The 13,333-nt window shown below is 40.9% G+C and overlaps 1 protein-coding gene across 3 annotated transcripts in view; it reads right to left on the bottom strand.

The window, feature by feature from the left end:
- Positions 1-13,333, bottom strand: part of SMCHD1 (structural maintenance of chromosomes flexible hinge domain containing 1) — a 196,446-nt gene that overhangs the window by 96,327 nt on the left and 86,786 nt on the right. For all 3 annotated transcript variants that reach the window (XM_030552849.1, XM_030552848.1, XM_030552850.1), the window contains exons 20-22: positions 11,605-11,749; positions 11,297-11,393; positions 1,203-1,275 (exon numbers count right to left, since the gene is read on the bottom strand). In XM_030552849.1, coding sequence (XP_030408709.1) covers positions 1,203-1,275; positions 11,297-11,393; positions 11,605-11,749 — 315 coding nt within the window. The remainder of the gene's footprint in view (positions 1-1,202; positions 1,276-11,296; positions 11,394-11,604; positions 11,750-13,333) is intronic.

Genomic DNA, 13,333 nt, shown 5'->3' on the forward strand with positions numbered 1-13,333 from the left:
GCTGGAGCTGGGCTGAGCCACGTGGTTCGGCCCCTGACCAGCACCCTGGCTGGAGCTGGGCTGAGCCACGTGGTTCGGCCCCTGACCAGCGCCCTGGCTGGAGCTGGGCCAAGACGTGTGGTCCAGCCCCTGACGCAGGGCCCCAGTTGGAGTGCCAGAGCAGGGACCTACTTAAAATAGCTCGCAGGCCAGAGTAGTTTGCCCACCCCTGATATACAAGAAAAGTCTCAGGTAACTGAGACAGAAAACATGAGGTGAAATAATACCACACAGAGCTCCAACTCCAGCCATGAGCAGTGTGAAGAAACTGATAGTGGCATCACCCTTGTACAGCAGGGGAGGGGAGAAGGCTATAAGACTCGAGTGCTGTCTCTATGTGTACTGCTAGACAAAGTTCTCTGGCTCTGGTATGGTGTGCGGATGCACACCTACATGGAATACACAACTCCATTGACTCAAAGAATAAAACAAATTACCTCACCCACATTGTCTGAGAAACTCTTAGCTGTTCATGGCAAAAAATTCCACTTACAGAGAGGATCTACATTTGTTCAGTTCCAGTGCATCCACAACATGACTTAGAAATCTGGTGGGGAGTACTGCTTACAGACTACTAAATGGCATAAGAGAGGAATGCATGATGCTAAAGTTGAGACACTATATCTATACACCCCCAGCCAAGATTTCACAGTTTGTGTCAGTAAGAAATTGAATGAACAACCCAGAATTTGTTCACAAAGTGACCCGTCTAAAAAGGGAACAAAGAAGATGGAGAGTAGTGGGCAACCAAAAGTTCCAGAGACGTAAGAGGAAATAATAAAAATGTTAAATAATTGTGCCTAGTTTAGAAAAAAAGTTTGATCAGAAAAAAAGGATTCAAAATAAAACAAAATGTATCTCAGACAAGCAGGTGATTTCCAACTGATAAGAGAACAGGTAGAGCTGGAATGCTGAGCAAATGTTTGCCATACAAAGGGGGATGGCATCATAAAGTTTGTTTTAAATTTCCAGTCTTCACTTGCTAGTAATACTATACAAAGCCCAGTACCTGGACTAACATATTATGGACAATAACAGACGATAAATTATGTAAATGTACATCTCATTGGGTATTGCATCTGCTTGGGTGGAAGCACACTATTACCAAAGAAAGTGTTAGAATATTTTTCAACATATCATCACAAATATTTCAAAATACTTACCAGGCAGTAATCTTATTTTCAAGATCTGTGAATCTTCTTTCAAACCAGGAAGAATAACCTTCAGATTGAAATTCTATTGAAAAGAACATTGTAAGGATTAACGCTGAACAAATGCAGATCGTAGATTTGTTTACACAAATTCTCATAACCTACAAAAACATTTTGGACTTTCATGCATATTTTTGTGAAATTCCAGAGGCTTACACAAATTTTCTGTATTAAGTTGCAAACTAGATTATCAGTTTTCTGATGTTATTGTCTCCAGAAATCTCTATTCTCGTTACTGAATATCAGTCAACATGAACCCAGACACTTTAAAACCAGTTAATATAACTTGTGTTTGCCTGCCTAGATGCATACATGAATGGACACAAAACAACAGCTTTTAAAAAATAATTAAAAAAAAATTTCGGGGGGGTGGGGTGGGGTGGGGTTAAAGAAGAGATATGCAGACCTTGTCTCCATTGCTCTCTATCTGCTTGAAACAAGACACCAAGAAGTAAGGGAGAGTGAATACCAGTCTGGACAGGTAATAAAAATGTAGGCAACTCTAGTTATATAATTATCTATAAGTGCTGATTTGAAGATATATCACTAAGCCCAGGCTCCCAGTTCAAGAACATCCATAAGCCCAAACTTCTAGGAATTAAATCCAACAGGGAGCACTGCAGTCCTTGGGTGCCTCATATTTTGTAGCTACTTGAAAATATTTATTGGTATACAAATTTGCAAGAGTATGTAATAAAATAGTTACAAAACAAACTGAGTAGACATAGTTGCAAGTGGTTGATTGCGCTGATTTTTCTTCCACCCCAGAGATGTCAAATCTGGACAAGTAAAGCTCCAAAATTGGCCCATGAAAATAAATGCAAACAATATTGCAAACGGCACAAAAAACAGATGACAGGTAAACACTCTGATCAAAGTCCTCACAAACTATGGTGATGGAGGCCATATAAATACCCAGATCGATCAATTATCTGCATTTGTGAAGGTGTAGATCTGGAATAAATTTTAATTTACACCAGCCTAGCAGCACATGTAATTCTGCAGAGGACAGAATTGATGATGTGCAGTGAAAGAATCAGGAGTCAACTCACTGAACACGTGGGATAAAAATATTTAAGAACAGTCTCATTCACTGCACTATTCTTTCTGCACAATGAATGAGTCCTGCAGAACATTTACGTGCTCTAAAGAAGGCAAACAAAAAAGGGGGCCAAGTTAAAGTTACAAGGCCAACTATAACTTTGGCATTTTTTAATTTGAGTCCTTCACTTTGCCTTAAAGGCTTTCTGGGTGTTATTAAATCTAGGTTTTTGTATGGAACGATGATGATGAATTGTGCTAAACATAGGAATTCTGTTATTTAAACTTGTAGCTGCAGGAAACCATATACCAGTCCATGGCAATAATATTTAGAGCAGACCTATTATGAGTAACAAGAAAGAAGTTCTAAAAAACTTATGTATAATGTTAGCATTCATTTATTCAGCATAAGAAGCAACTCGTATGGTTTTTAAACAAGTTCTCTTACAGATTTACTCATAGGAGTTTACACACTCACTAACACCACACTGACCAAATAAGAGAAACTTTACATAGCCCCAAATAATATTTTAAGTTCTGACCATATGAAATATAAATCAGTGCAAAGAAGTATTATATAATATTCCTCAGACTCTACAGCAGTTGTGGACAGCAGTATAAAAGCTGTCAACAATAACATGTATTCAATGGCAAAAAACAATGTTAATATAGAGTTATGATTAGTTGGTGGTATGTTGTTGTCCCCCTGCAGAACACCGAGTTGAGCAAAACTTAAAACTTCTGAAAACCAGAAAATGCACAAGTTAAGCTTGCCCATGCAACCTTGGCTCTATCCTCTTTCAACAATGCCCCAGTATGACCACTGACACACTTTTTACCCTGAAAACCCCACAGGTGATGAAACATACAAGCTCTTCACCTCTTTTACAACCTATTCACTCTCACCCACAGGACTAGATCTAACACTATTGTCATAAACAGATAGCTAAGGGTTAATGTCTCTTTCACCTGTAAAGGGTTAACAAACAGTGACCTGCAACACCTGACCAGAGGACCAATCAGGAGACAAGATACTTTCAAATCTCGTGTGGAGGGAAGCCTTTGTGTGTGTTTTTGGGTTTGGCGTTGTTCTCTCTGGGTCCTGGACGGGACTGGTGCTGCAACCAGGTTTCTGCCAATCTCCCTACTACAGTCTCTTATCTATTCAGAATAGTAAGTAAGTAAAAAGGCGGTCATAGTCTTTTAACTTGTTTTTCTTTATTTGCAGATGTGTACTTGCTGGAAGTAGCTTAAATTGTGTTTCTGCTGGAGAAAGCTTCTTTCTATTGTCTATAAGCTAAAAAACCCTGTATATTTACCATCTTGATTACAGAGACAGTTTTTATGTTTTTTCCTTCTTTATTAAAGTTTTCCTCTTTTTTTTAAGAATCTAATTGATTTTTTGTTTATCTTTTGTAAGACTCCAGGGAAAGGAGTCTGCACTCACCAGGGAATTGGTGGGAGAAAGGAAAGGGAGGAAGGAAGAAAAACCTGCTCTCTGCGTTTATCTCTGTCTCTCTCTCCGGGAGAGAGGGAAAGGAGGGGAGAAGGGTGGAATCCCTTTGTTTAGATTCACGAAGCTGGAATCTGTCTCTCTCTCCTAGAGTACCCAGGGCGGGGAGAATCTGGGAGGAGGAAAGGAGGGAGAAGGGAAATGGTTTTTTCCCCTCTGTTGTGAGACTCAAGGAATCTGGGTCTTAGGGGTCCCCAGGGAAGGTTTTGGGGGGACCAGAGGGTATCAGGCCCTGGAATTTCCTGATTGGTGGCAGTGCTACCGAATCTAAGATGGGAATTAAGCTTAGAGGACTTTATGCTAGTACCCATATCCTGGACGCTAAGGTCCAGATTTGGGAATTATGCTATGACAACTATTAAATGTGAAAGGAGGGTTGGGGTTCACTGGCAGAGTTGGAGGAGAGGAGGAGGTTGGGGTGCACTGCCAGAACAGGCCTCCCTCATCTCAGCCCAGAATCTCTCCTGCCCTCCTCTACTACTTATCCGCATTTATTCCCCTCCCAATAATCTCCATCTCCTCTCCCCTTATTCATCCACCTCTCTGCCTCCTAATACTTCTCTCCTTCCAGGAAGCATTCACATGTTTAATTTAACCCCCACTGCCAAAGACTGATTACATTACCCTCAAAATAAAATTGCCGCCCATGCCTCACAAACTGTAGCAACCTCCTGCCATTCAGGCCTGGTTTACACCTAAAACTTAGGTCAACGTAGCTAGATCACTCAGGGGTATGAAAAATTCACACCCAAGAGAAGTGGTAAAGCCAACGTAAGCCCCAATATAGACACCACTAGTCAACAGAAGAATTCTTCCACTGACCTAGTCACTGCTTCCTGAGGCGGTGGATTAATTTCAGCAATGGAAAATCCCTTCCATCACTGTAGCAAGTGTCTACGCTACAAGCACTACAGTTGCAGCTGTGCTGCTCTAGTGCTTATAATGTAGAAATAGCCTCTTTCAGAAATTCCTTTTGTTTTAGGTGGGGACTTGTGATTAATTTATTCTTAGTTATGTTAACTGAAGAACAAGGAATCTGAGGTATGATTCATCCAATCATTAGTACCTCTCAGTTAACAGTACAAGGCAGCAAAAGGAAATTTTCTTCTGACGGCTTGGAATTCAGAAACCTGTTGGGCAAATGATCTCAAATTTGGATCACTGATGCAAACTCAGACCCCCCCCAATGAAGCACTCCAAATTTCAAAACAATCCAATTAACCATTCCTATTTTAGACCATTTACAAGAGCCTACCTTTAGAGCATATAAAATGACAGGAATGGAAACCCTCCACCCATTTTTCTGTACTGGTATATGCATGGTGTACATTTTCTTAATTACCACTCTCATTTTGGGTCCTCCAAAGTTTAAGTAGGTGCCATGCACTATCTTAGGCAAAACTTGATGGCGTGAGACCATTTTGATAACCATCATATCAATAGTTTGATCTTAGCTTTTGGGGACGGGAGAAACTTGGAACTTTTTTTTTTTACAAAATGGCTATTCTCCCCCGTCCTCCCCCGGGTTTATATCTCTGGAATCCCATGCTCAAATGACTCCAAATCTGGGTCACTAACCCTACCCTGTACCTTTCTGAGGCTTACCAATTTTCAAAGATATTCAAATAAGCATGTCAATTTTAGTGTTCTTAGAAAAGTTGACCTTTAAACGGATGTCATGACACAACTTAACTATAACTGCGCTCCTTTGCCACTAGGAGAGTCACAGGAGGGGGTCACATAGAAAAGGGGGGCTGGAAGGGACCTCAAGAAGTCATCAAGTCCATCCCCCTGCACTGAGATAGAACCAAGTAAATCAAGACCATACCTGACAGGTGTTTGTCTAACATGACTTGAAAAACCCTGTAATGAAGAATATACCACAACCTCCCTTGGAAACCTATTCCAAAGCCTAACTAACCTTACAGTTAGTAAGTTTTTCTTAATATCTAACCTGTATCTCCCGTGCAAGATATTAAGTCCATTACTACTTTTTCCTACCTTCAGTGGACAGAGAACAATTTATCACCATCCTCTTTATAAGAGACTTTCATATATTTGAAGACTTATCAGGTGTCTGTTCAGTCGTCTTTTCTCAAGAATAAACACGCCCAGTTTTTTAATCTTTCCTCATGGGTCAGGTTTTCTAAACCTTTTATAAGTTTTTGTTCTCCTCTGGAATCTCTCCAATCTTTCCTAAAGTGTGGTGCCAAGGAGTGGATGTAGTATTCCATCTGAGGCCTCACCAGTACATTACAGAGCAGGAGAACTCTCTCCTGTGTCTTACTACCATGAATACACCTCACTGATATTAGCCTTTTTTGCAACACATAACATTGACACACATTCAATTTGCGATTGACTATATCCCCTAGATCCTTTCCAGCAGTACTACCTCCCAATTAGTTAGTCCCCATTTTGTATGTGTGCTTTTGATTTTTCCTTCCTAACGAAAATACTTTGTTCTTATCGTTTATTGAATTTTATCTTGTTGATTTCAGACTAATTCTCCAATTTCTTAAGGTCTTTCTCAATTCTAATTCTAATTCCAAAAAGCTTGCAAACCCTCCCAGCTTGGTGTCATCTGCAAACTAAACTAATAAACTTACTTAAAAAAAAAATATCACACCTACTGATATGTCATCCACTAGACCAGTAATCCCTGTCAAAGGAAATTAGGTTGGTTTGACATGATTTGTTCTTGACAAATCCATGCGGTCTATTCCTTATCGCTCTATTACCCTTTAGGTGCTTACAAATTAATTGTTTAATAATTTGTTCCACTGTCTTTTCAGATATTGAAGATAAGCTGACCGGCTAAATTCCCAGGTCCTCTTTGCTCCTCTTTTTCAAGATAGGTACTATATTTGCCCTTTTCCAGTCTTCTGGGACCTCACCCATCCTCCATTTTATGTCTTAGTTTTTCTGATTTTGTCCCTACCTTTTTGTGCTATTCTTCTGTACTGCTCCTTAGTAATTGATCCATGTTTCTACTTTTGTAGGACTCCTTTTTGATTTTCAGGTCATTAAAGACCTCTTGATGGAGCCTCTTACTATTCTTCCTATCTTTACTTCACATTGGGATAGTTTGCAGTTGTGCCTTTAATATGGTCTCCTTGAGAAACTGTCAGTTCTCCTGAACTTCTTTATCCTTTAGATTTTCTTCCTATAGAATCCTGCCTACCAGTTCTGAGTTTGTTAAAGTGTGCTTTTTTGAAGCCCATTGTGCTTATTTTGCTGCTCTCACCCTTCCTTTGCTTAGGATCATTAAATCTATCACTTCATGATCATGCTCACTCAATTGCCTTCCACTTTCAGATTCATAACCAATTCTTGCCTGTTCGTCAGAATCAAGTCTAAAATGGCTGTCCCTCTGGTTACTTCCTCTACTTTCTGAAAGAAAAATTTGTTCCCAACACATTTCAAGGATATTTTGTTTAGCCCTATTACTTTTCTACCAGATGCCTGGGCAGTTGAAGTCCCTCATTACTATTAGGTTGTGTGGTTTGGATATTTCTGATATTTGTTCTAGAAATGCCTCATCCATTTCTTTCTCCTGACTGGATGGTCTATATAGACACCCACCATGACATCTACCCCTATGTTTTCCTCTTTATCTTTGCCAGGAGAGTTTCAACCGCCCTGCCTCTCACCACCTTCTGAACCTCAGATGGACTTTCTATCATGCCTGGATCCTTCTCAGACCCCTCCCTCTCTCTTATCTTTTACCTATATTTTTTTCCTTTTGCCTTCAAGCATGCTCTTATATCTGCTTTAGTGTCTTGAAAATCTTCACTTATTCCTACCTGCCTTTTTATCTACCTTCAGCTCCCACCCACCCTCTTCTGTTTATTCAGAATCTTAGAATGTGCTGTCTTCTGCACTGATTCCTCTCCTCCAAGTGTCTCCTTGATCCCCTACAATCTGGCTTTGTCCCTCTCTCCATTCCACCAAAATCACTCTGAGCTATGTCACTAATTGCCTTCCAGCTAAACCAAAATATTGATTATTCTTCTTTATTGTTACCTGTCCGATGCCTGCTACACTGATCCACAATCTTCTTTCTACTGTTTTCCCATTACTATTATCTAGGCTTTTCCCCAACTTGCAGGCTCACTCCTTCAGCATTTCCTCATCCTCTCTCTCAACCCCACCTGTGTCTTTTCCTTGGTCTCCATTCTACAGAGAATGCGATCACTGGGAGAGTAACCATTGCAACAGTTCTCTCTCTACTCCCAACTTCTTCCTCTCCCATACAGTATCCTTTCTAGCTACCTCTCCGAAGTATCCTGATTGTTTTGCTATCACCTCAGACTATTTTAAAGAAAGTGAATAGTTTTCCTCCTAACCTTCTTTGCTTCCTGCCCCCACTTTTCTTTTTTAATCACCACTGTCAACTATACCATCCAATTTATCTCCTAGATTCATTACTGCAATGTAATCTTTTTGACTCTTCTGACTCCTTCTTTCCCCTCCATCCAGCCCTCTGTTAGGTACTGTCACCACTTCTGATATAACCATAACCATAAACATCCTTTGTTCATTCGCACAGCTTAAACTTGTGTCTATATTTTCTCATCTCTAGTTCTTATCTCCTCACAGTTTACCCAACCAGCCATTGCAAGGGTAATTTTCCTCTCCTGCAATGATTACATCACATTCCTGCACCCTGAGTTCCTTTAGTGAGTGGTCCCCAACCTTTTTGTGGCCAGTAGCACATTCATATTTTCAGAAGAGTGTGCTGGGCGCCAACAATTTTTCAAGGCTTATTTTGTATTCGTACATTAAATAATACAAAAACCATCATATTTAATATAATATATGAATCCAGGGAGAAGAGAGAAGCTGTGAGGACAGAGAACACCGGCACCTGCAGCCCCAGAGTTCTCTGTCCCCGGTAGGTGTGGGGCCGCAGCTTCTCTCTGGCTTACGCCACAGCCCCACACCAGCCAGAGACTGAGAACACTGGCACCCACAGCCTGCAGCCCCGGAGTTCTCTGTCCCCTGCAGGCACGGGGCCGCAGCTTGTCTCCCCTGCTGGGCACTAGGCGGGCCTCGCGCCTGCTGGGAACAGAGAACACCGTGCTCGCAGTCTGAGTTCTCTGTCCCCATCAGGTGCCAGGCTGCAGCTTCTCTCCCCTGCTGGGCACTAGGCGGGCGCACATAAATGCCCCCGTGGGCATGTTGGGGACCACTGCTTTAGTAGCTTCCCATTTTACAAGACTGAACAAGTTTCTTCAAGATCCTCCCTCGTCTTGCCACAATCTACATTTCTGCTGTTACTCTTCTTTACTCACTACTCCCTTCTCTCCCTAAACTCCTCCCAATTCTTTTTTCACTGGTATTCTCTTTTTGCTCATCTCTCACATACTCAGGTTTATACCTTCACACATGCAACCCCCTATGACTAGAACAACCCCCCCATTTTCAATGTCTAAGTATCTGCCCTCTCTCCTCCTTCCAAACGCCTCCCTCAGAACACATCTTTGAGCAATCATGAGTGCCTTCCTCCCACCCACGAAACCACATTAATGATACCCCAGCACCCTCACAGATTGCATTTACATTTAAGACAATCCAAGAAACATGTATGTTTGTTGTAATAGATGCTGTATCCAAGTCAATTAATCATAGAATCATAGGACTGGAAGGGACCTCGAGAGGTCATCTAGTCCGGTCCCCTGCACTCATAGCAGGACTAAGTATTAACTAGATTATCCCTGACAGGTGTTTGTCTAACCTGCTCTTAAAAATCTCCGATGATGGAGATTCCACAACCTCCTTAGGCAATTTATTCCAGTGCTTAACCACTCTGATAGTTAGGAAGTTTTTCCTAATGTCCAACCCTTGCTGCAATTTAAGCCCACTGCTTTTTGTCCTATCCTCAGAGGTTAAGAACAATTTTTCTCCTTCCTCCTTATAATAATCTTTTATGTACTTGAAAACTGTTATGTCCCTCTCAGTCTTCTCTTTTCCAGACTGAAAAGATCGAGTTTGTTTAATCTTCCCTCACAGGTCATGTTTCCTAGACACAATCATTTTTGTTGCTCTTCTCTGGACTTTCTCCAATTTTTTCACATCTTTCCTGAAATGTGGCACCCAGAACTGTACACAATACTCTAGCTGAGGCCTAATCAGCATGGAGTAGAGCAGAAGAATTATTTCTCATGTCTTGTTTATAACACTCCTGCCAATACATCCCAGAATGATGTTCACTTTTTTTGCAACAGTGTTACACTGACTCATATTTAGCTTGTGGTCCACTATGACCCTCCAGATCCCTTTCCGCAGTACTCCTTCTTAGGCAGTCATTTCCAATTTTGTATGTATGCAACTGACTGACTGTTCCTTCCTAAATGGAGTACTTTGAATTTGTCCTTATTGAATTTCATCCTATATACTTTAGATCATTTCTCCAGTTTGTCCAGATCATTTTGAATTATAATCCTATCCTCCAAATCACTTGCAACCCCTCCCAGGTTGGTATCATTCACAAATTTTATAACTGTACTCTCTATGCTATTATCTAAATCATTGTGGAAGATATAGAACAGAACCGGACCCAGAACTGTTCCCTGGCTGCAGGACCCTACTCGTAATGCCCTTCCAGCATGCCTGTGAACCACTAATAACTACTCTCTGGGAACGGTTTTCTAACCAGTTATGCATCCACCTTATAGTAACGCCCTCTAGATTGCATTTCCCTAGTTTGGTTATGAGAAGGTCATGCGAGACAGTATCCAAAGCTTTAGTAAAGTCAAGATATACCCTGTCTACCGCTTCCCCCCCTCCATCCACAAGGCATGTTACCCTGTCAAAGAAAGCTATTAGGTTGGTTTGACACGACTGGTTCTTAAGTAAAAGTCAGCATGGATTTGTCGTCATCTCCTTATTGTCGAGATTTGTGCAAATTGATTGCTTAATTATTTGCTCCATTATCTTTTCGGGTACAGAAGTTAAGATGACTGATCTGTAATTCCCCGATTTGTCCTTATTTCCCTTTTTTATAGTTGGGCACTATATTTGCCCTTTTCCAATCTTCTGGAATTGCTCCAGTCTTCTATGACTTTTCAAAGATAATCGCTAATGGCTCAGATATCTCCTCAGTCAGCTCCTTGAATATTCTGTGATAACATCACCCTTATTTTTTTACCCCCTTTAATCCTTACCCAGCGACTTTCAATAAGTCTGTCTCCTATTTCCATCTCAATCTCAGTATAAGTGTATACATTTCTAATAAGTAAGGCAACTCCTCCTTTTTTTCCCCTGCCTGTCCTTCCTGAGCAAGCTGTACCATTCTATACCAAGATTCCAGTCATGCGTATTATTCCACCAAGTCTCTGTGGTGCCAACTATGTCATAGTTGTATTTATTCCTGCTTATTCCCCATACTTAAGAACAGATAAAAGACAACGGAACACTAGAATGCATTTTGCATATAAAGCAGTGAGCAGTTTTAATATACTGCCCAAATTTAAATAACTCCGCCTACCTTGCCTAGGTAATTGTTTACGTGGCCTTTAGCAGTGACACCCTTAATGACGCAATTTGTTCCTCTATTTATTTCTTCATATTGTAAAGTCAAACCACTACAAAAAACAAATTAAAATTAATTTAAAGAAAAGCATTTTAATTCTCACCCAAAATATAATCAAGATGTAAGAACGCTTGGAAGCAATAGGAGGTGTCAGACAATTTTACATTAAAAATACCTAGTCCAACACCTTGTAAAATTAAAGAACAATAGTGTTTAAAAGAGTTACAAAAAACAGAGAATAAAAATTCCATATGTTTAATTACCTAGCTTCAAGAATTGGCTCAATATCAGATGCCAGCTGTGTGGGATGACCAAATTCATCCTGCAAGTCCAAAGGAATATTAAAAGGCACTCCAACTCGAAACGGAGGATCCAAAAGACTCACTGAAAATTTTTCTGGTTTCCCCTCTAAGAGAGAAAAAAGTTAATATAGATAATTTTATCTGTAACTACACATTATATTTCTTTTAACTAAAGCATCAATACAGACACCTAAGCTCCCACCCTAACAGGCAAATAGATGGGGAGGAAGGGTCCCATCCTAACAGGCTAGTAGACAAACTGAGATTTTTGGCAGCAGTGATAGATCAGAACCTCCCAGTCTCTCCTTCAGTCTATATGGATTTAGGAGTAATTGTTTAAAATGCAAACATATAGGTGTAAGAACGTATATAAAACATAGTGCTCTGAAGTTGCAGACATGAAAAGTCTCAACAAAATCCAACGGGACAGAGGACAGCTTTGTAAAATTACACAATTTACATATTCTTCTGATTTACATAAACAATTCAGTTTACATGCAAGAATAAACATTTTTGTTATCCAGTTGTTCCAAACTTGAGCCACTTAATGCATCCTGGTTTTTAAAATAAATTCTAAGCACACTCATCCCTTTTACCACGTTTTGAGAAAAATCACTTGAAAAAAAGTCAAAGCACTCAAAAATCACTGGTCACTTCTAAAAATCTTTGCCATGGACTCGACACAGGAGTACAAACAGAGAGCTCTGTAACTTGGAATGAAGTCTACTGGGGAGCTAGCTATTTTAAAATTGCTTTGTCCCGTCGAATTTTCAACAGGACCTTGGATAGAAGAGAAAATGGGAGAAAAGCATACAAGAGGTCCCTGTCCCATTACAGAATGAGGACTTCTCCCATGGAATGTTTTCCCAGGCCAGCCCTGGAGCAGTAATGAGGACATTCGGCCTCTCATCTGCACCCTGTACTGATAATAGTCCTGCCTGAAGATAAACAGTAGGAATCTCCTGTGTGATGGTCATACTGAGATGTGGAAGTAGGCATCTTGAGGTTGAGGGCCAAAAACTAATCTCCTGGCTCTACAGCTGGAATAATGGCTGCTAGCATGATCATCTAGAACTTGTGTGCCTTCACACATTTGTTTAATGCCCTTAGATCTAGAATGGACCTCCAACCTCCCTTCACCTTGGGGATCAGGAAATAACTGGAGTAAAATCCCTTGCCTCTGAGATGCACCAGGACTGGTTCTGTGGCCCCTAGGCATAACATACTGACTATTTCCTGGCATAGTAGATTCTTGTGACAAGGATCCCTGAAGAGAGATGAGGAAGGAGGGTGGAAATGGGGGCTGGACATGAACTGAAAGGTGTAACCCTTTGAAATAATCTCCAAGACTTATCTGTCAGAGGTAATATTCTCCCAACTGCTGTACAAGAGGGCCAGGCAACTTCTGAAGGGGTGTGTGTAGATGGCAGCTGATGCTGCAAGGTATAGTTGCTCGGGCTCTTGATCCATCAAAAGTACTTACAAGAGACTGGGAGGTAAAGAATTGAAGCTGACTGCTTCCATTTTTGAACACTGGACCTCTTATGCTCCAGCGCATAATAGAGCTGAGATGGTCAATACTGAGGAGGTCGTGACCTGTGCTGTATCTTCTCTTCTGTCCCGCTGAGCAGATTCTCAGGAACCCTTTAAGGTGTGGAGAGAAGAGTCCATCTTCTCCATGAAGAGCTTG

The sequence above is a fragment of the Gopherus evgoodei genome, chromosome 2 (genome assembly GCF_007399415.2).
Source record: "Gopherus evgoodei ecotype Sinaloan lineage chromosome 2, rGopEvg1_v1.p, whole genome shotgun sequence".
Classification (NCBI taxonomy): Eukaryota; Metazoa; Chordata; order Testudines; family Testudinidae; genus Gopherus; species Gopherus evgoodei.